The 24717-nt window shown below is 37.2% G+C and overlaps 1 protein-coding gene across 14 annotated transcripts in view; it reads left to right on the top strand.

The window, feature by feature from the left end:
• LOC115482730 (heterogeneous nuclear ribonucleoprotein R-like) overlaps positions 1-21117 on the top strand; it is a 31340-nt gene extending 10223 nt beyond the window's left edge. For 2 of the 14 annotated variants that reach the window (XM_030226027.1, XM_030226028.1), the window contains exons 2-13: positions 7082-7200; positions 7275-7596; positions 7649-7890; positions 9006-9141; positions 11919-12052; positions 12109-12237; positions 12292-12432; positions 12492-12598; positions 13252-13373; positions 14622-14890; positions 16698-16959; positions 18577-18690. In XM_030226027.1, coding sequence (XP_030081887.1) covers positions 7082-7200; positions 7275-7596; positions 7649-7890; positions 9006-9141; positions 11919-12052; positions 12109-12237; positions 12292-12432; positions 12492-12598; positions 13252-13373; positions 14622-14890; positions 16698-16959; positions 18577-18614 — 2021 coding nt within the window. In that variant the 3' untranslated portion in view covers positions 18615-18690. Of the gene's footprint in view, positions 1-5550; positions 5858-7081; positions 7201-7274; positions 7597-7648; positions 7891-9005; positions 9142-10244; positions 10381-11918; positions 12053-12108; positions 12238-12291; positions 12433-12491; positions 12599-13251; positions 13374-14621; positions 14891-16697; positions 16960-18576; positions 19225-19889 lie in introns of those variants that run through there. The other 12 variants (XM_030226021.1, XM_030226034.1, XM_030226024.1 and 9 more) reach the window with 12 other exon arrangements.
• Positions 21118-24717: the final 3600 nt, after the last annotated feature.

Raw genomic sequence — 24717 nt, 5'->3', positions numbered from 1 at the left:
AAAAGAAATAAGTTTGCCGCTGCAAATTGCACACTCACACACACACATGTGCGAAGAAAGGCCAACAGCAACAACTACGTATCCATATCAAGTGCCAGTGTTGTGAATGTTTGTGCGTATGTATGAGTAAAAAGCACACGGCGCGACAAGCAGTCAGCGACGGCATTTCTTGAGACCCCAAATCTGAAATGTTTGTGTGTATGTGTGTGTGCAATTAAGTGCAAACATTAGACAGTGTGTGTGCGTGTGTGAGGAGATATATTTAAAGCCAAACAGCTGACATGTGTGGCGTGAAATGAAACGAAATCAATTTAAATGTATGTATGTGCGCATGTGTGCGTGTTCAGGTGTTTCACTCATATGCAAAAAGGCAAAGGCAGAAAATAGAAACTAGAAGCAGAGCTTGACGACACAGCAGCAGCAGCAGCAGCAATAGCAGCAGCAGCAGCAGCAGCAGCAACAACAAAAACAACAACGCCCCATCGACTGCGTTGTTCAACACTGCAACAAACACAATCACAGGCGTCGCCATAACAAAAGCGGCCCCAAGCACTGACACACACACTCACATAAACACACACACACACACACACACTCTCGCACACAAACATGCAGCTTTGACGGGGCTACAATTTTTTTATGTCTGCGCGACGCTTCGCTTGTCTGAGCATTTGTGTCTCTCTGTGTGCGTGTGTGGGCAATGCATTTAACATCGTCACAATCGCATTAAAAGCCGCTGCGCCATCGCTGGCAGCGCTGCTGACGTCTCTGTCCCATGCTGCTGTGTCCACCATTTTAATTTTTGCTCTTGCATCGCCCGCCGTTGCCGCCGCCGCAAACACAAATCATTAAAAGTGAACTTAAAATAAAGAAAAGTCCAGACAAAGTTGCTCCGCATCGCTGTGTTGTTGTTGTTGTTGTTGTTTGAGTGCGAAACCGGTTTGCGTCGGTTTTGCTTTCCTTTCCTGATTTTTGGTCTTTGGCTCGGTCTCTGTTTGTTGCCGTAGACTGTCGAAAGCTAGTTGATTTTTCACTCCTTTGCCAATTTTGTTTTTGCATTGCAATTCCATGTGCCCTTTTGCTGAGCTCCACGTCAGCCACGTGTCAGCCAAATGGCGTCCACACAAACCACAATTCACAGCTACATAGACAAGTAAATACAGACGCACACACGCACACAGAGAGAGAGAATAAATGTATGTGAAAAGTAAGCGAAAACCGGCCGGCGCGTTGCATGCAATGAGGGGCATGGGCCGTGCAAAGAGTGAGAGGGCATTGAGCGCCAAAAGCTCTGATGCATTGTCAGACGACGAAAGCTTGCGAGTGCAATACGCGCACTCTCTCGTAGAGAGGAAGAGAAAGAGAGAGAGAGCAACTGACCGAGCGAGTGAGGTACAGAAATATAGAGAGGTACAGCTGCAATTATTTGCAGTTCTTGTCTTGTTTCCGTTTCTTTCCCAACTGCCTTGGCTTGCCTCATCCTCATCCTCATCCTCATCCTCCTCGACGGCGTCGTTGTCCTCGCCAACCGCCACATCCCCGTTTTCGTTGTCGTTGTTGTCGTCATGTGTGGATAATTTGGCGCTTCGCCATGTTTTCTCCGTTTTTACTTTGCGTTCTTCTCCCCCAATCGCTGGTGCCGCAGGGAGTTCGCGGAGCCTCTCTGCAGTTGGTGTTGCATGATGCATAAGTCTTAAGGCACAGTGGGTTCGGTTAAAGGGGCGCTGTTAGTTGTTTGCTGTTCGAGCCGGTGGGCACGGCAAGCTCGTTGCCGGAAAACACGTTTTCATTTTTGCCAGGCCGTACATTTCGCCTTCCTTGTGTTTGTTTTTTCCATTTGTGCTTGCATTCGACTTTTCATTTAGCTTGTAATGTTGCTTTTCTTTTGAAAGTTTGACAGTTAAGCCCAAAAGCAAAAGACAAAAGGCAAAAGCTCAGCAGATAGGGCTCGACATAAATCAAGAATTGTTGATTCGCTATTTTATCTGATTGGCTTAAGCCAATTTCTGAAAGCTTTAAAGTACCAATTGCGAATTGTAAATTATATATAATGAATATTTTTATATAATGTATAAGCTTCTGCTTCTGCTTCTGGTCTGTAATTTCCTCGCACGGCACAATTTATGCAACGAGGCTGGAAACATTTCATGACACTGTAACAACCGCCATGCAATCAGCGGGTTGTGCTTTGTGCCAGGCGCTGGCTTCCACAATTGCAAGCGCCATGTCCTCGTTCTCTGCTAGCAACTCTCTGTGCACAGCGGGCGGCCTGGCAAGAGCATTCAGCCTAATTTCGCAAATAAAATATGCTAAATAAAAACGCTAGATACACCCGAGTCAAGTAGCTAGCGCCTCCTCGTTGTGCCATCGTAGCTGGAATTGAGCGGCGCCTGCAGCCGGCACTTTTCTAATTCGCCATGAAAGGCAAACTATGCCCCCGTTGTTGGAGGCATGAACAACTTGGCCGGTTCCTTGCTGACAGAGGGCCAGGAGGAGGGAGGTAGGGAGATTGTTGGCTGCGCGATGCGCAAGCTGAATAGCTTTTTCTCTTTCAATTCGCTTGTTGTTTCACCTAACTAATCACGACTGTTAGATTCCCTGTTTTTAGAACGTTTTTTCCTATTGCTGCGATCTTTTGGGGTATACGTGTCGGCGCCTTTATGTACTCGCCAGCACGTTGTCGTTTTTATCCAGCCTTTCACTCCATAAGTACAAAAAACTACGCGCACACAGTTCCACATTTCGGACGACATCGCAGACAATGTTCATTGCATGCAACTGTTGTGCCTCCCCTCGCCTAACCCTTCCCTTTCTCCATCGAATTCGTGTCGTGCCCAGCATTCAGTCAGCCGCATTGCAGCGAATTTTTTTAGTGCCTGGTCAGGGCGCGGTACCACGTGACTAAAAATGCCTCTTTTCGTCCTTGCATTTGTTGATGCTCGTCGAGCATGTCCTGGGCTTTTCGGCCACAGTATTGTGTGTGTGTGTGTGTGTTTGTGCATCAAATATTGAAAGTCTAACGGCTGCCAAAATGTTTTGCAGCAAGTGGCCGAACGAAGGCGACTTATTGGTTTCTTGGCAACAGAAATAGCCAAATCCTGGGAACTGTTTGTATTTGGCTCAACGTGCGGCTGAAAACAAGCAAAGATTGTGAAGATTACGATTTTTGGCAAGCTCAAGTCCTGCGGGAAATGTCAGGCTGCCAACTGCTACTATGATAAATGTGGACAGGTTTTATGTCCTCTCGGAGCTCGCTTAAAAGAGAATAGTGAAAGAGATGGGCCTCTCTATGCGATTTTCTTTAGTAATAAATTGCAATGTTCTTTTCACGAAATACCAAAGCACAATCCAAGCATAAACCTCAGCTCAATCCACTTATTTCCATGTTTGTTGCATTTCTAAGACTTCCGCATTTATCCTTGTCTGCCTGTCTGGCTTCCTTAGACATCAAATTTGCTTAATGGCAAATGCATTTTGCGTGCTTTATTTACCATAAACTACAAGATTCCATTCTCTTGTTTACTTTCTTCTCCCCTTTCTAATTTACCTTGCAGTTTGTCGCACTGGCATTAATTTCTGAAACTTATGCGGCCATATCGACCGAGCCTGAAGCAGCACCTTGTCCCGCCCCCAGTCACCGCCGCCTTTACTGTTTCTCGTACTGCAACCCTTCGGTCATAAATTACAGCAAACATTTGCCACAGTTCTGCTTGGCTCCCGCCCCAGGTCTGGCCATGTTGCGCATAGAACAACGGCATGTCTACAGTCGAAACTACTTGCAGCTATTTTCGTGCCTTAAATCGGCTTATGGCACTCGGTCTGACTGGCTTATCTGGCCGGCATTTTCCTGGTGTGAGCCAAAGGGTTGTGCTTCAAGGGAGTTGCCAGCTCCATACGCATTTGCACAAAATCAATAATCTAGCCACCTCTTCCCCCCTCGCCACATGCCTCGTCTACAGTCACTTCCGATGGCCGGACTGCCTCTATTGTTGTCGTCGTTCATGGCAATAATATTTAAATGGCCACTAAGCCCCCGGCTGACCATTTACTTCGCGCACCACACTGCGCCCTTGTGCAGCTTCTTGAAAACAAACTTTTATGCACGGCCGAACTTAAGCCTTAATGACACTGGCTCAAAACGCAGCAAAAAGGCTAACACTTCCTGTCTCTTCTACTAAATACTAGCTTTAAATTTAAATAAAACAAACTCACTTGCAACACCGAATAGTCAAATGTTGGCTGCCTTAAGCTCATGTCATTGGAGATTTGCTTGGAGCAAAAACAAGCAACCCTCAAAAAGGCAGCAGCTGGAGCGCAGCAGACCTCAAACCCTTACCGCTTGCCCACGGGTCACCCTGTCTGGCATACAACTGCATTGCATTGTAATTCCAGTTGCAGACGACGACGGCGGCGTAATGTCTAGTGCTGTCGCCCGCTTTGCGAGCGATGCGAAAAGCGATTTATTTCGCTTTATCAGCAATTTTGATTTTCTTTTGTCTGTTATTGAAAGCTGCATTAAATTGGACGCGCCAGGCATTTGTCATATCGTTGATTTACTAACCTTACACCAGGCGTAATCTCTTGGCCCAGAGCCCAGTGGTCTGCCCTCTGCCGCTGTTAGGGGTGCAAAAAATAGCGCATTGCGTGGCAATAGGGGCACAACTAACACAAGTGAGGCTTGTTGGGCCCGTTGTTTACGTATCCCGGCGTCAACGTAAAATTTATTGAGGTAGTTACCATGCGGCTGCAGAAAACAACGAGCCATGCAAATTCCTGCTTTTTCATGTACATATATTTTTATGCATTTGTGAAGCCCCAACAACTGAGGGCGGAACTCGCAATGTAACTGCAAACACGGCCGTTGCCACAGCAAACATGCATTAAAAATGATGAGAGAAAGGACAAAAAAGTGGAAAAAATTTGCAAATTTGCAAATTGAATGTGCAGAGGTCGTCCAAGTGCTGTGCTTAAGGGTTAGCACGAGTGTTGCGCCATGAATACCGTGATGAATGCCACAACACGTTACGGCAAAGGCCTACAGTAATGCGGCAAAAAAGATGTAGTTATCGTAACCCCATATGCATTGCTATCCACATAGATATTATTCCACTCTGCCCTGTTTCTTGTCATAAAGAGAAACTACTGTTCGAAAAAGGCAATGTGTCCCATTTAGTTTTATTTTTTCCAGAGTTGTGTTTGTCGAAAGGTCCATAACATGGGCAGCACTGTTTGATATATGAAGCTTCAGCGGATCCATTAATTATGTATGTGTCTTAGTCTTTACTCACAGTAGCTCAGTCCTGATTTTAACGCCTTTCGCAAACACCATCTGCCCCGTTGCTTATTAAATTTGCCCATTGAATATACGTACTTTACGTACTTCTCCTCGCTGCGGTAGTTGTCAGTGTAGAGTTGTCAGCGTTTTATTTTTAGAGAAACCTATCGATATTGACACGTGCCTTAATACTTCTGGAGTAGGCTTTGCATGAGTTGACAGTTGTTAGTCAGGCTATCAAATCAGTTTTTTTCCCAGTTCTGAAAAATTAGACGTGGGCCAAACATTTCGGAATTTTCAAGTGAAAAAAACTAAATTCCTTTCTGAAAAGCTTCAAAAAGTTTAATTTCATTAAGTAAATTACAAACCGTCTGGAATTTTTTTGTATTGTTTTTGTTGGCAATTGTCTTTCCACGATGTTGGTGAATGTTACCCAGCGCGTTGCCGCTGGCACCAGCGTCATCTTAGGCGGTCGTAAATCCAACGGCAATGGCAACGGAACCGCAGCTGCTGCTGCTGCTGCCGCTGCTACTGCCGCTACGAACAAAAACTACGAGATTAAGCCCCCAACTCGGGCCGCAAGTGAGTAACGACAACGAAAATAACAACAAACGGCAACGACAAACACAATTTTTTTCAATGTCATGCCAAAGAAAGATAGCAAAAAACAGCAATAAAACGAAATAGCAATAGCCAGAAGAGAGCTTAACTGGGTGAGAGCTTTGGCGAGCGGAGCAACAAACAAAAAGCAGCGCTGAAAATATTTTTGCAATAAGCAAATGCGAATTATAAGCGAGTCAGTCGTACACACACACACACACATGATCGCGTCTGGATCGCATACACTCCCCCATTCGTCACTACGACCCACGCTCTCCATTTCACTCTCGCTCTCTCGCGTTCCGATCACTTTGTTGTTGGTTTTTTTTTTTTTTTTTTTTGCACAACGTTACGCAATATTCGCGTTCCATAGTTCTTTCTTTTTGTGTTTGCGGCTTTTGTATTTTGGTTTTGTTTGAGCAATCGTTCAAACACACAAATATATAAATATATATATATTCAGTGCTGATAATATTCCGCACAAAGTAGACCTGACAACTAAATTGTATTAGTGTCTGTGCGTGTGTGCGTGTCACTTAGCAACGGGCATCAAGTTCGCCTTATGACTGTCCCAGTTGCAGCTGCTAACATTTGCATTGCACATTGCGATATGAGGCCATATAAATATAAATGTAATTGATATACATCTAAATTCCCATTTGATGCAAAACAAGCTTTACAAACACTAACCAGTTATCGGGCCACCGTCCTAATGACACACAGCTGATTGTCGCACACACACACACACTCACACACGCGCACACAAGGGGAACGGGAACTGTCATCGTCACCGTCACCGTCTCCGACTACGTCATGCACGACTTTGCCGGCCAGCGGTCAGTTCGTGAGTCCCGCAATTGGGATTCTGTCAGACCGCGCACACGCACAATTTGCGAACGCGCCTCTTTTTTTTATTCTATTGTTTACTTTTCGCTTTTGACACGCATCGCGAACTTCTCCCTCTCGTTGCCCGATTAGCTCTTGTCGTGCACGCACTAAATTGTGCGTGCGCGACGCTCTCCCACTACGAAGATCGCTCGCAACGTGCGTTTGTTTGAAGTCAATGAACTTTTTTGCAAATACTGGCTCTCGCGTGCGATGCGTGCGAATTTCGTTCGTATTTGCTCGCGACCTAGTTCGATGGCAACGCGCAACCACCGCTCGCATTTAAAGCACGCTAATGTAAAAATATATTTTTACTTGCAGAAATGGCGGAAGGCAATGGCGAACTATTGGACGACATTAACCAGAAAGCCGATGACCGTGGCGATGGCGAACGTACTGAGGACTATCCCAAACTACTGGAATATGGTCTGGACAAAAAGGTACTTTCAAATTATGGAAAAATTCTAGCTATTTCTATTTCTGATGCGCCGTTCGTTGTTTGCGTTACGATTAGGTCGCCGGCAAACTGGATGAAATCTACAAAACCGGCAAACTTGCTCACGCCGAGCTGGACGAGCGCGCACTGGACGCGCTCAAGGAGTTTCCTGTTGATGGTGCCTTGAATGTGCTTAGTCAGTTCCTTGAGTCAAATCTGGAACATGTGTCAAATAAGTCTGCTTACTTGTGTGGGGTTATGAAAACTTATCGTCAAAAGAGTCGCGCCAGTCAACAGGGTGTGCCCGCGACCGCCAGCACCATACAGGTAAAGGGTCCGGATGAGGAGAAGATCAAAAAGATTCTGGAACGCACCGGTTACACATTGGACGTGACCACAGGTGGGTTGGACATAATCATACGTCAATTGCAATTCTAATAACGGCTATGCAGGACAACGCAAATACGGCGGGCCGCCACCCAACTGGGAGGGGAATGTGCCCGGCAATGGCTGCGAGGTTTTCTGTGGTAAAATTCCCAAGGATATGTTTGAGGATGAGCTAATACCGCTATTCGAAAACTGCGGAACCATTTGGGACCTTAGACTAATGATGGACCCCATGACTGGCACAAATCGTGGTTACGCATTTGTCACATTCACAAATCGCGAAGCGGCCGTTAATGCTGTGCGACAGGTATTTAATCCAACCTTGAATCTATCAATACACCCAAATGTCTCCCCACCCCTTCGACCCAACACAGCAAGAACACCGTCCGTCCATAAAGCGCTTTGTGTTTAAAACAATATACATATCTCTATATATATAAATATATTTATCAAAATTTCTGTATAGTAGGTAAATACGAATCGTTTTGGCCCTCAACACTGCCGCTTGACCCAAATTCTACAATTGAAAACTTTTAGTTCTAAGCACAAATTCGAACGATTGAAATTCCAACAACAACCTGAATTATCCCGATTCGGCGCTTTGAGACAAAACAAACTTAAACGAAGAATCTTTATTGTTGCTACTTTAATCGCTACTGTCTATAGTCCTGCCTTCATCTTAATCGCTAACGCTCTTTTATGCTCTGCCTATTCTAAATATCTGTAATTTGTTATGTATGCATGTCCTTTTTATATAGATTATACAAATATAAATATAATTTTACTACTACTTAGCAGCACTAGATAACGAAAAAGAAAATTCGCAAAATTTGAAAAGAGTTCTCTCTGCGATACATACCTGAATTGAAAACTGCAATTTGTTAAACCTGTTCCCCCAACTTTAATTTGAATTTCCCTTATTCTTTTTGAATTTTTCTTAACCATAAGTGAATTTGTAGCTCAAGCATATGAACCGTAGCTTATATATATATAATGATTTGACTCTCAACTTCGTAGGGGTACGTTTTCATTGTCTGGTTTTATTAAAAACAGAACACAAGCCGAGCATGTCCTTCTTTACTAACAACCCAGAGTTCTGCTGAGCTTTCCTTATATAACGAAACTAAAACTAACAAACTTTTCACTTACTAATAATTTTACTATATTTCAAAATGCCGCGACGAAATCGAAAACCTCTTCGAAATATTTCAAAATTGGTAATGCAAAATTATTATTATACATTAAATACTTCTGTTGTTTAATTTGAAAAGCTCCGACCCAACCTCAACCTGACCCGTACTCCATTTTGAGTTCTTGAACAAAATTATTACTCAGTTATTGAATTATGATTTACATTTTTATTTATTATAATTAACATTGAATTGGTATTAAAAATCGTTTTACCTTCCCCCCACAATTTAGCTCGATAATCACGAAATAAAACCCGGCAAGTGTCTGAAAATAAATATAAGCGTACCGAATCTGCGCCTTTTCGTAGGCAATATACCCAAGTCAAAAGGCAAAGATGAAATTTTAGAGGAATTTGGTAAACTTACAGGTAAATTGAAACGAAATTAAAACAGCTATTTAAAATTTTCAACTATGTACCTTTACGAAAGGTCGCTTTCTTTCTTTCCCAAGCGCCTTTTTATAAAGCTCTACAAAACAAATCGGCTTTAAATTGTTAAAACAAAAATCCAATTGGCTCAAACAACTTAATTGGCTAATTGAATAGGCAGGCATTTAGCTTAGGTTAGGAACTACTCACAGGTTATTATCGTTTGATTAATTTAATTTGTATTATTTTGTCATCACATCCAACCATATATCCATTGCCATCCAACCACCTACCATTCCATCACCAACATGCAGTACAACTTCAATGAATTGAAAAGCGTTCGAGACTCTTTTCAAATGCACCCTCAACAGAATAAACATAATGGGTGCACCAATCCAGCTCACACACTCTCATACAACCACCACAACCAGTCACAGACTCGCCCATACAACCCGTTTGCCATACGCTTTAATAACGATATACTTATGTACTAAATATTATCTCCAGTCATTAACTTTGCGTACGAAAACCAAAATGCAAAATGAAAAAATGTTTAAAAAATTATTCAAAAATTATGCATTGCATATTCTTTTCGTAACTGGTTTTTAGTTGTATAACCTAGGAATAATAGGTGTTTATTCTTTTCGAATGTTGTGATTGTAAGGTCATCTGCAATTGGTGTCGAAATTATTTGTATGTATGTTTCCGGAAGGTAAGATTTGACAACCAAAAACAAGCCACGGATGACATTCGATGAACAACTCTCGGTAGTCAACGGCAAATGAATACATGTAAAATCACAACAAATTAGCTAAATCCTAATCAAATACTTTTATAAATTCTTTTTTATTTGGCACGAATAACAAACTAATTTACAAATTCTTAAGCCTAAGTCTAGATCTTACAAATTTTTTAAGTCAACACGCACATCCTACACACAAATACACACATACACAGAAACACCCACGAAACAACCATAACTTTTCACCTTAACTAAAAAAAAAGAAATCGAAATCCCAAAAATCGCAGTACCAATGGATACAAATTTTTCATAGCAAATCAAAATTTTCTTTTGTTTTGTGTGAACTTTTGAACAATTGCAGCTAAATGATTTTGAAATTCGGAAAGGCAAAAAGATTGGTGTTACGATATCATTTAACAATCACCGGCTATTTGTCGGCAATATACCTAAAAATAGAGATCGTGACGAATTAATTGAGGAATTTTCTAAACATGCACGTAAGTGATCCAAAACAAAACAAAAACCAAACAAATGAAATCAGCTAAACCAAAAACCCTCCAACCAAAAACTTTCATACAAATAAATAAAACCCAACACCACCCCCAGCGAATTGGTAAATAAGCGTACGGCATCCAACTTTTTAGGGGCGATACTTGCAGACAGCCAGAATTGAAAACGACTGCAGCAGCAACAAAGTACTAATTGGATTTTTGTTTTGCAATTTTCGCTTTTAAAAATTCTTCCAAATTTGAATAATCATGCCACACACACAATCCCATTAAAAAGGAAGCTCTCAATAAGCAAAACTGTTGGCTTATTTAACTACTGTCCCCCTTTCTCTCTCTCTTTCTATCTAGCAAATACAACAAAAAAATAATTGTTACACTTTAATTATGATTTGTATTGATTTAATTCACTAAATGTGCCCGATTTGTTGACATTGAAAACCTGTAGCTAAACAAACATTTTTGAATATTTTTGAAAGCATCAAAAATGCGACAATTTTTGTTTTAGAACAGAACAATTATCGCGCACACAAAACTCCATCAATTTGGTTAGGAAAATACAATTCGTATAGATCTCTGTTCTGGCCAATCAACTATGGTAATGACTGGAGAAAACACTTACTGTAAACGTGTTAATCCCCCACCCCAACTCATTTTACTCTTTCTCTCTCAAACTGCAATTCGATGGAAACTCAATTCAAAATCAATATATATATATATACGTGTTTCTTACTATATCTGTGTCTTTCTCAGTGTATACTATCCTGTTACTGTTTTTGTTTTACCTACCAAAGAAATACTCAAGCTCAGTGTGTGCTCTACAATAACTCCTTATATATATATACATTTTTACTTACATTTTTGCAACGTGTACAAAGCAAAAAAAAACAGAAGCAACATCAACCAACGGAATTTTTAGTTTTTCTTACAAGTCTTCTCTAAGTGTGTCTTTGATTTCAAACTACTTATACACTGTCTTTCTCTCTCTTTCTCTCTCTCTCTCTGTCTATCTTTCTATATACGTATAACTATGCGAAAATATATACACACCAAATTCGGTTAGCTTAGCGCATTTACTTTTCAAAAATATTTAAAAAAGCAAAGAATCTGTTGGCATTGGTTTTCAAAATCACCTTTACAAGTGTAAACGATACGATCAATTTAATATTGAAAAGCTCAGAAATTTGCATTATTTTACCATGCACAGCCGCCGCTTGTCATGTAAAATGTTGTGCATTTCTGTCATTTATTTAATTTATTGATTCAAATTTAATTTAAAGTGCGGTACTTAATGCCATCTACACACACATACATAGATACACTCAGCCATTAACACACACACACACACAAAAATGCTGTCAATACAAATACTTTTTTGTTGTATTTCTCTCTATATATATTTGTGTGTGTGTGAAACTAATCTATTTCGTAGTTGTGCATTTAATTAATAAATATTGTATATTCAAAAATATAGTACTAATTGTCACATTTTCTTTTATATTTATAAAAAAATTCGTACAAATTCGTAGCTGGCCTCTACGAGGTAATCATCTATAGCTCGCCAGATGACAAGAAAAAGAATCGCGGCTTTTGCTTTCTCGAATACGATTCACACAAGGCGGCTTCATTGGCCAAACGGAGACTTGGCACTGGTAGAATTAAGGTAAGTATTAAATCCCATTGCACGTGCATCCAAATATAATGAAATTGTATTTGCAGGTTTGGGGATGTGATATTATAGTCGACTGGGCTGATCCACAGGAGGAGCCGGATGAACAAACAATGTCTAAGGTTAAAGTACTCTACGTGCGAAATCTAACGCAAGACGTTACAGAGGATAAACTGAAGGTTGGTTAGTTATAGCTCCTACAATTTGAGTTACTTCAAAAAAACCTTTCCCAGGAACAATTCGAGCAATATGGCAAGGTGGAACGCGTCAAGAAGATAAAAGACTATGCCTTTATACATTTTGAGGATCGTGATAGCGCCGTCGAAGCTATGCGTGGCCTTAATGGCAAGGAGGTCGGCGCCTCTAATATTGAGGTACCTTTCGCTTGCATTAATATATATATTTCGGTAATATATATGTTATTTACTAACAGGTCTCCCTCGCCAAACCACCATCGGACAAAAAGAAAAAGGAGGAGATTCTGCGTGCACGCGAACGACGCATGATGCAAATGATGCAGGCGCGTCCCGGAATTGTTGGGTAAGTAACTGTTTAAGCAATGGTTTTTTCTTCTGGCAGCCGTTTGCTTAAGCTGAAAGAGCGGTTCGTTCTTTTTGCTTAAGCTGAAAGAGCGGTTCGATCTTTTTGCTTAAGCTGAAAGAGCGGTTCGTTCTTTTTGCTTAAGCTGAAAGAGCGGTTCGTTCTTTTGCTTAAGCTGAAATAGCGGTTCATTGCTTAAGCTGAAAGAGCGGTTCGTTCTTTTGCTTAAGCTGAAAGAGCGGTTCGTTCTTTTGCTTAAGCTGAAAGAGCGGTTCGTTCTTTTGCTTGAACTGAAAGAGCGGCTGAACGAGTGACCCGATATATAAAAGCGCAAAATTATCCTGGTCTAACACAACACAATTGGCGCAAAATTCAAAAATCCACTAATTTTAATTACAATTGGATTCAAGATTTTGGTTGGAAACTCTTTACTCTTCAAGTCGCCATTATTCACTGTAACGAGTCTTATTATGATTCATTTAATTTATTTAATTTTATATTTTCTTTCTTTTTATTGCCAATTGCGAATTGCCAATCGCCTTGTGATCAAATGGGTGATCCCACTTTGTTGCTTCACTGCCACCCATCACACGACAACAAAACCAAAACTTATTAATAACCCCAACCCTTTTTAAATTGGTTGATTTGTAAAGATTTGAAACATTGTCTCCATACAGAAATCTGTCGCCGACACACCCCAGCATGATGTCCATCACACCCATGCGCCTACCAGGGGCGCGTATGCCTCTACGCACACCGATACCCCGTGAATACGGTAAGTTGGGCAAATACGCCAATAAGTGAACCAATCGATTATTCTCATCAAGTATCAAGAATATCTGTGTGTATATATACTTGTCGAGCTCACATGTGTGGCTCCCAAAAAAGACAGAAAATGATCTTAAAATCGCAGGGAAAACATGTTAAAGTCATTTGATTTAGATTTGTAGTTATTCGAATACAAATGAGCGTAATCCTTACTTAATAGTTAAATTCTAGATAAATGTAATTGCTACTAAGCCACAGCGGAACTAACAACTAAAGTTGTTGAATTAATACTAGCCAGATACATGTAATTGGTCTGCAGCTTACATCTTTAAGTTATCATATCCAATGCCAATATTTGGTTTTTCATTCAACACCTTTTATCGTTTTTATCGTCTCTCATTTTAGTTAGTTATTTTAAGGTTAGAAAGCGCGATGCCCACTAACTTGTACGCTCGTGCCCCCAAATACTTCTATTACTATTACTTCTACTATTACACATACACAACACTCACACAAAATGCCTTAGCACCTACCCACAGTCTAGTATCCAGCTAGATTGAGACTAACAAATTGATAATTGAGATATGATTTAACCAATTTGCGCACACACATAACCAAACTCTGATTGATTTTCACTGCTAAACGTAAATATTTCATATTTGCAAGTTTTGTATGTTAATGCTCTCTCTCTATATATTCATTTCCATTGTCTGCATGCCTGATTCTTTTTGATGTTGTCATACGTTCATTCCATATATTTTTTTTCTTTATCTTCGGCTCTCCTCCTCTACATCTTCAAGATGCTGTACTCTCTGACAACTATAACTTACTAATACCACTACACATAGTTAGACTTAACCTCTAAACGTTGTTCATAGCCGTGTTTATCATAATTAAACGTTGCCATTGTGTTCTCTGTGTAGCGAATGTTAAGCACCCTGTATACTGTTTGATGTTTTATCACCGGTAAGTAACCCAAGCCATCAATCTACTTAAACCTACATCTATATTGTATGTGTATGTGTCTGCCACACCCACCACTACTTTCCACCCCCGTCAGCGTTTAGAACGCGCCTAATTCGAGTTACAAATTGGTCAAACGCAGCTAAAACAGGTTCCCTCATTCATTTAAACACACGCATCAGTATCATGGACACACGCTTACACACCTCGCTCGCAACACTCGAATTGTTCCTTTATTAACCTTTAACCACAATCCTATTCCCGCAAAACCATATCTCGTGCAAAATTCTAGACTACGATTATGATTATTTTGGCTATTCGGAATTTCGCCCCGGCTTTGGAGCTGATTCGTACTACGATGATGTTTATCGTGCTTATGAAGGCGAGTATAGCTATTATGATTATCCTAATGCCGCCAGCGGCAATGGAGCTGCCGGTGGCATTAGCAACGGTGCTGTGGCCATGTCTAACAATTCGGGCGGTGGTTCCGTTCCTCTGGGCGCGTCCCAGCGCCCATCAAGATCCCAGCAAGGTGGCTCAGCTAATTCGCCAGTGATTATGGTGCGTGTTACTTTTTGTCCCATTATCGCAGATTCGCAGTTACAGTTGTCGCAACAAATACACAGAAACACAAATTTGTACTGTACTTCTGTTTGAATACGTAATGTAGTTAGATGTAATTCGATATTAATTCGGTTTAATGATTTGTGCTGACACAGCTGAAATAGGCTTTGTCAGGCCGATGGTTTTATTGTTTTGTTTTCAGCTTCATTGCTTTTTTAAAACGAACTAATTTCGAAAACTTTTTATTTTCGTTTACAATGTCAAAATTTGCATGTTAAATGCTGCCAACTACATACGACCCACGACAATTAACACAGCGCAGCACGTCATACCACACACACACACCACACCATCCACAGCTACTGCACACACATCACCCAGAACAGCTCTCTGACCCTTACGATATCTTTTGGCCAACATTTGAGCAATGGAAACAAATTTATAATTTATTATGCTACGCTTTGCTTTACGCCCTGGAAACTAACAATTGTTGCTCCCTGCGCTTTACTTACGCTTAATTGCATTTAATGCTAATTGCAACGCTAATTATTTATTATTTTAATCATCGTGCTTCTACAAATTTGTTAAATATATTTAAGTTATTAATGCTTTTAGTTAGAAGAAAAACCAAAAATACGTAGCCTATTTTTAAGAAAATGCCCATTGCTTTATTTAACGCTTATTGTTTAATATTATTATAAAAATTAAGTAAAAATTTGAATATTGTGTCCATCGCAAGCAACAGAAAGCCATACAAAAAATGTTTATCGAGCATAAGCTCATTTCGTTACTAGATGCCGAAAATCTTGCGCTGTGATTTGTTGTTAAAAATACTATATTCCCAATATTATTAGAGGCAGTAAAATTTGCATTTGTTGCTCTTTGAGCAACACTCAGTACACAGACAATACACAAGAGACCAAAACACGAATATCAAAATATATATTAGCATTTTTTCTTATCAATCAAAACGTAATTTTCATATACATATATATTTAATTCATATAAACATTAATAATATACATACTTTTATTATTGTATGTAAATACAAGAATCTAACGCGTTTATTTCGATTTTTCTTTTCTTTCTTTTCTTTTTATATATGTTGTTAAACTATTATATATACAAACAAATCATTTGTTTTTCGGTAACAAAAAATTTAAAAAACTTTGCAAACCAAAAAAAAAAAAAATTATATATATGTTCGTCAAACCATACAAAATTCCTATAAAAATTCTCTACCAAAACCTAAACCTGAAATTTATGCAACCAAACAAACAACCAACGACCAATAAACAAATCGACAAACTTTTCGATTCAAAAACCAAATTGTATCAACCCAAACCTGCTATTTAATTATTTGCCCAAACGTCTTTCCTCTCTAAAAACTAAATTCGAAATTTGCAACTGCATTCGATTTCAAAATTATGAATCCAAATGTATTTAATTATAATTTGAAATGACCAAAATTCAATATCTTGGCGATCCATATATATTATATATATATCTCTATATATATATATACGATATCTTACTCAATTTATATTATAAAAAAATACTGTTAAACTGCAAAAATTCGAAATCCAACCAAAAACAAATCAATCAACGCTCAAAAACCTGGAATAACTGAATATGGAATCATATGGAATGCCCCGCTCTGGAATATATATATAAATAAATATACAAAAAAAATTAAATGAACACACCTACACACACACACACACACACGCAAACACGAACATGCACACTCTATCTCACACACACTACAAACATGCATGCATGCCATTGCAATGATGATAATTAGGGAGCTGGTCGTGGGCATGGAATCACAGTCCCGCGTGGCCGAGCCGTTGGCCAACGTGGCAGCATCAGTCGTCTGGGGGCCCAACCAGTGCCACAGGCGGCGGCAGCGGTGGCGGCGGTGGGACAGGCGGCGGCGGCGGCTCATCGGGGGGCGGCCACCGTTCAGGGGGCGCCGGCAGCAACCGGGGGGGTCCGTGGGGTGGCACCAATGCGTCCCAGCGCTCCTGGCACCCAGCACGTCAAGCCGCTACAAAATTTACCAGGTGAGCTCAACAACCACAACAACCAAACAACCAAACAGCAACAACAAAAGACAACAAAAATATCAAATCCAAAATCCAAAACCAACAACGTTCAAGTGCAACAACTGCAACAGCAGCAGCAGCAACCACCAACACGAACACCATCAAACAGCAACAGCAATCTCAAATGCATAACAATACAAATCCATATAAATTAATAAGTAAAGCCAAGTAAAATGTTACCACCCAACCCATACAAATACAGACACACACACACACACCCACATACGCACACAATGATTTTGAGGTTTTCTAACCATCCACCAAGCTTACAATGGAAGCATCTCAAGGTTCACTTAATGTCGTGTTTTTTACTCATAATTTATATTTTTTTTTTTGCATTTTGTAAATGTGTTTAAATGTCCTATTTAAATATATATATATAATAAATATATTTTCTTAATGTAGCTTAACTCTTGCTGCTTTTGGATTTTCGTCACGAAATTTTCATCTTTTGTATCATTTCAACAGCGCTAAAATGTATGCTACAGTTTTTGCATGCACTTAGCTTCGACTTAGTCAAAAGCAGCAAGCAGGTACACACACATACACACACACATCCAGACACACACACTCTCCACACATCCAAACACACACACACACATACACGCCAAACGCTCACGCACATGTATATGGAAAGCCAGTATAACAAATTATATGAATGCATATGTATGTTAAGGAGCATATGCTGTGAAAACGTTTATGAATCGATTAGTATTTAAATATCGTCATGCCCGCCCATCTCCCACTGTTTCACTACTACTGCTACTGCTGGTACCAACTGTTGTTAAGAGTCAGTGGAGAGTTGAAGATACGCCCCTTTCCCCTCTTATTAAATGCTCCCCGACATAAAATCCTTTAAATCCATTTGACGTACGTGTATATAATTTTTTTTAATATTTTGGTTACACAAATCTATGAATAAATTTTGATGCGTTGGCACAATAAATATTTTTCTAAATTTTGAGTATAAATATATGTATGTTTAATAAAATTTAAGTTCATGCTTTGCTAATCAACAGTTCAAATCCAATATTAGTATCCATATCCTCTATATAAATATATATATGTATTTATGCCGATATATAAATAACACAACACACCTAATTTACTCACATGTACGTTTTTATTTGATTAAATACTTGTATATATAAATATATATATATATATAAATCTTTTGTTGTACAACAAATACTAATCGATTCGTGTATTCTGTTTTAACGATGAACACAACCCAACACTTTTTTTAAATATGCAAAATATAATTTGTTACATGTTGTATGGCTACATATACATAGCAGCAGAAGCACGCTTTTGCCAATATTTTTTAATTTTAGACAAGGCAAAAGCGTGACACAGAAATCTTTAGTTAAATGTACTATTTTACACGCTTTACTTATAAACGCCAACATTTTGTATTGTCCATCCACATTTGGTAAGCTTATTGTTTTTTTTTTCTACTTAGAACGGCTTCATTCAATCACAAATATATATAATATATATACGACTCAACACGAACACAACACAATAAAATTTGTAAAAAACAAGATAGAAAAAACATCTAAAATCTGTTTCTAGCTGGATCTGCACTCAAGACTTTCATGGAGGGCAACTAAGCGTAGCTCCTCGGTCGTCAGTTCCGCGCGCAGCGACAAAAGTCGTTCGCCGAGCAAGAAACTGAAGCGTCAGAGCTCCTCAAGTACCAAAATTAAATCACACAAATCCAAGAAGCATTCACGCAAGTCCAAGTCATCTCGTACCGAAAAAAAAGAAAAAAAGAGGAGCTCTAATTAAAAATAATACACACTACACCAACAAAGCCTGATTTTGCGAACTCCTTATTCGAGAAACCAACACGCACACCTAAATCTATCATTTTCATTTCCAAAAAGAGATCAGTTCAATTCAACATTCAAGAAGTTCAAACAACGAAGAATTATCTAAAGCTAATTCCAAAATCAACGCCAATATATACGACAAAATTCCAAATTAGTTTTTAACAAGAAACAGGCGAACAAGACACCAGAGAATTGTTAGAGATACAGCGCTCCATTCGAAGATCGGAAAATCCAAACGACTCAACTAACACACTGTCGTCCTCCTTTAACAAATCCTCACACATTTGATTACATGTTGTTTACTAAGCGATAATATCATGTACAATGTTTTATCTACACGTGCACTACCCCGTTTTACACACTCACTCACTCATACACAACACGCACACTCACACACACTGACACTTACACACACACACACACACACTTACGCACTTACACTACACTTACACTACACTTACACTTACACTTACACTTACACTTACACACACACACACACACACACTCACACTTACACTATTACAAGCCATTGACACACACTTATTAATCGCTTACACACACTAGACACTTGCACATTCAATCACACTCGCCCACATAAACACACACACACATACCCATATCTCTGTCATGTTTGTGTACAAAAAACAAGTCCCCGACGTTTATGTCTAATTAATGAGATTTTCTACATTTTGTTGTGTATTTGTACGCAGAAAATATGAGCTACCCAAATAAAAAAAGCAAAAATCTGTGTATATTATATTTTTATTTCCTTACTAGACAAAAGTTATAAAAAATAACTAAATATAAAAAAAATAAAAACCCGCAGTTCAACTATAGCCCACAAAGAACAGAATTTAAACGACAAATTTTCCACGAAAACGAACAATAGCAAAGAACTGTTCCATTTGTGTAGTATTAACAACCATTTTTAACTCTCTCTTTTTTCTCTTTTTAAATCCGTTCCACACCCACACCCACCAAACGCAAAAACAAATACACGCAAACGCATACATATACATCAACAACATATGCATTCCTGTTGACCAACTGCAGTAGTCGGTAAACGTAAGTTCGATGGAGGTCACCAAAATCCGGCAGATGTTAAGCGACGTTACCAGAGCGGTTTAATAGGAAATGGCGGCAGTTGGGGCAGTTTACCGCTACCACAGCAACCTTTAGGCACAAATGGTGAACAGTGGTATATGGATACGTTTTCGGCATGGAGTTAAAAACAACAATGACAGGCAACTACAGTTAAAAATAAAAGTAAAACATGGAACGAACTTAGAAGGCACACCAACAACCAACTATAACTACAGCTACTGCAACACAGCATATGCATATATTTATATATATATATATGCATATTTGATTTTTTATCTTTTCAACTCTAAAGAAGCGTAGCAAAAACAATTATATCCTATATAAGAAGAGCAATCGGGCTTTATAACCCTACGAAATTACTTTGTTTAGGTACTGCTTTGCACATCTCTCTCTCTATCTCTATATAAATCTGAAAGAAATAATTATTATATACATTTATATAGCATATCTATAGACTTGCCGCAGCATTTTAGCAAACATATTTCGTTCAACTTTTATAATCACATAATACAAATTCTAAATAATTAGAGCATTTTGCTAAAACATTTTAAAGGCAACATGAATACAAAACGAAGACCCTTTTAAAATTCAAGAACTACATACGTTTTTAACTTGAAATGGAAACAATAATTGAGCATATATAACAAACTGATAAAAGCAGAAACGAAACATAATTACATATATAAATCTATTTATATCAGTATAGTGCAGTTAGGCTCGTATTGATTTTAAAACTTAAGCAACTTTTTTATACATAACGCGTAAACCAAATTGATAAACAAAGTAATAAACATTTTACTACTATTTGTATAAAACTGAATCAAGCAGAAAATCGAAAAGGAGAAATTGCACAACAATAAAAAACCAAGATTTCCTTCAATTGTAAATACGAAACAAAAAATTAAAAATTACATAAATTTAAAGCTCTAAATAATTGATCGAATGAATCAAATTAATAAAGTAATTCAGAAGCAAAGCTTAATGAAGAAATATTGACTGAAATTATAAAAACAAAAAGAAAAGCGAAAATACATTAAATTCGAAATTAGTCTTGATGAGTTAAGGAAACTAAATTATTAAAGCGCAGCAGCGATTGGCATTATTATATAATGTCTTGGACTGTGCACGTTGGCAAGACTTTCCGATTAAATTGCAAACTATTTTAGGTAACTTGAAATCAATTAAACAAAAACAACAAATAATGTATGTAGAGCTAAGAAATTGCACAAAAATTACAAATGAAAAAAACACGCGAAGCATAAAGATACAGCTAAAGCTACAGCTCCAGCTCCAGAGATACAAACAGCAGCAGTTGACAACTGAATTGCTGCTATCGAGATGCAACGAATTAGTAAGACACCAACTAACACTTACATTCACACATACACACACACATCACAAGCAGTTACAAATAAAAGAAAAATAATAAAATTAAGTAAACTATAAATTTTACAAGCGATAATATTATAGGGAATTTAATAACGGCAAAAATTAAATCTAAATAAATAAAAAACAAAAGAATTAATTTACATCAATAAGCCCTCAAAACAAATCTATTCAAAGAATTTCCCAAGTTTTCCCTAATAAGTTTTATTCACACTTTTCTTAGAGTGCTGCAACAAGTTCATAGCAAACCGAAACTGGGTCTATCCCATATATACTTATATAGCAACTCTATAATATATATAAGCATTATTTAACTGTAACTCCATGCCTCCTATATAACAAACATCAATATGAAAACGAAACAAAAAACTTTTGTTAAAATTTTGCAAAATTTTATTTTCCGTTTCGATCTGTATTTTTTATGAAAATTTTTATTTTTTGCTAGATCTCAAGTAAAGCAAAAACAACTAAAATGTATAAACAATTAAATTAGTCATAATTAAATAACAAGCAAAACTTCCAATTTTAAACTCAAGAACAAATTGATAATGATAATGAATAAGATGAAAAGTTTTTTAAAGCGTATCTATAAACATTGTTCAGCAAGCGCCTAAAATGGAATATATATGATATTTTTAAATTGAAACAATATACACAATCACAAAAATACAGATACAGATACAGATAAACACACACACACACACACACCAAGCAGTTGCCTAAAGTTAAATGAAAAGCAGAAAAAAACTTCTAAACTTGCGCAAAATAAAACAAATTTGCGACACCAGCAAAGAACTTTAATACATAATAATAATAATACATTAGCAAACAACAATAAGAACATTTACTACCAATTCTAAATGACCATAGTTAAGTTTAAATTTAGTGAAACACACACACTCAATACACTCAACACACACACACAGTTAAACATATACCCTAATATTTAAAAGTACACCCTTTGCAAGAGAGTAAACTGCAGCAGCATCAGCCGCCGCAGCAGTGTGCGCCATTTTCTAACTATATAAAACTAAACGTAAAAAACAACAAAAACCAATTTAAGAAACAACCACAAATATTTAACCTTTTTTTGTACTAAGCTTCGTTACGCATTTTTTCTTCTAATTTTCATCATTTGTTGCCTACGAAAAAGTTTTAATTTTTATTATTTTTTTTTTTAACACACACAAACATAGCAAAAAATATTTAAAAAATTTATACGCCGCGTCTTTTTGCATGTAAAACATTTTTGTTTTTGCCTTAGAAAAGAAAAGCAAATTTTCGAAATTTTTGGTGACTTTGAAACTGGAACCCAATTCAAATTGCAAATATATGTATACATATGCTTAATGATAAAGTTTTGTTTAATTTGATACTGTACTGATTTTATATTGTTTTAAATTTGTAATTTTATTTATAAGTCTTAATTGTTAATGTGTTCTAATTGTAAACTACAAAGAAAATTGGCAAAACCTGTTAAACAATCCGTTAAAGTTTTCACTTTGGTTAAAAGAAAAAAACAAAACAAAGCAAAAAAAAAACTAAAATACAATACTCGACTAATTTAAACAATGTGCCGTTGATGCCTTTGCGGTCATATATAGTTGTTTTCAAATTCCCCATGCTCCCCCATCCTTTTGGAAGTGTTAAAAATTGTTCTTTCGAAACTCCTTGCCTTTATATTTGTGTTAAATATGTATTGTAATTTGTAATTTTGTTTAATTTTTTCGGGAAAGCAAAAACGTTTGGCAAAATTAGTTTTTAATTTGAATATTTAGTTTTGTTTGTGCGCTTAAGTTTTCAATATTATGTTATATAAATAAATATATATATATACATGAATATATATTACTATATAATAAAACTATATGAATATTAATTTTTAGCAAAATATTTTTACGTCTAAACTTAAAGCACTAATGTTAAAGAATATTTACCGAACTAATTTGTTTAGCTGTTTAATTGGTTTTAATTTTCAACTTTTTTGTGTATTGTGAGGAAGCGCAAGCAAACTTTCGACCTTTGACCCAGCTCTCAACATAATATATCCAACGATAATAACTGTATACGTGTGTAAATTAAATTGCAGCAAACAGTCATACAACATTCAAACAAGAAACAACTTAAAAGCAGAAAAATCACAGAAATTAATATCAAGAATTTGCAAGCGGCGCGTGGAAACTGAAGCAAAAATAAGAAATATATATATATTTCAAAATATGTAGAAAACAACAAAACAAAAGAAAATACAACAAAAACTTTACATGAATTGTGATGATGCAAAGGCAAGATTTAATCATAATTACTAAATCTATATATACATACATATATAAAATATATCTTTCTCTATAAAAAAATTTATATATATATGAGTATATAGTGTATATGTAGATATAGGAGTGTATAATCTAACTTTACTTTTAAACAGACTGCGTACGTATTAAAATTTTTAAAATTAATTTGTGTAAAATGTTTTAAGTTTTTGAAAAATTGGCAAATAAAGAAAACAATAAAAATTAATAAATCAAAAAAAAAACAAACGAACTCCGTTGAATATTGAAATATACCAACAGTACTCGAGAGTGCAAAAATCTTTTCCAAATTAATATGATGATTTCCTTTTCAAATCTTTCAGCAAAGCTTTCGTTTTAAATTTTGGTATTTGAAACGTATATTTCAAGATCACATGAAATTAGCTTAGGCGCAGCTGTTTATAAAGCAGCAGTCTTAGAAGCGACCGTATATAGGTCGCCGTAGTTTTTTAACAGCCTGCAAATCCACGATGCAAATTTCCCATAGAGCTAGAACCGTCAGTTTCCAGTGTCAATTGTTTACACTAATATATATACTACAAATCTGGATATGTGTTATGATAAACTGTCGAAAATGTATACCGTTAGAAGATATTTTACGTTGTTTTATTAGCTGCACATTTACGTGATTTTCTTTTTAAATCCTATTGAACGAATTTTTTATATGTATACTTATAGTTTGTGTGTGTTTTCATATTGTTTTTTCCTAATTTTTTCAAATAAATTGTAATTTTTTTTTATTAATTCTTAAAATGAACATCACATCAAATTTGCATACATGTCACACGTATGAGGAATTTATAAAAGCCGTGAACGTAACGTCGCCAATTATTAAGCAAAAGTATAAAACAAACATGAAACAAACAAATGAACATTTCAAGAACATGCAGAAATGTAGGTGGAACAGCGATAGGAAGCAACATCTTTTACGTCTTACAAACAATTATTGTTAATGAAGAAAATAAAAGTGAGAAGAATATTGTACTAAAATATTTGATATACATACATTTGTTATTATTTGTAATACAAAAATTAAATAAAATTGCATCCAGATAATAAATAAAAAAAAAATTAAATAA

This window comes from Drosophila hydei, unplaced genomic scaffold (genome assembly GCF_003285905.1).
Source record: "Drosophila hydei strain 15085-1641.00,03,60 unplaced genomic scaffold, DhydRS2 tig00000042-arrow-arrow-pilon, whole genome shotgun sequence".
NCBI classification, from domain to species: Eukaryota; Metazoa; Arthropoda; class Insecta; order Diptera; family Drosophilidae; genus Drosophila; species Drosophila hydei.
Note: the sequence above shows the minus strand (reverse complement) of the source record. Positions and strands in the feature narration are given on the sequence as shown.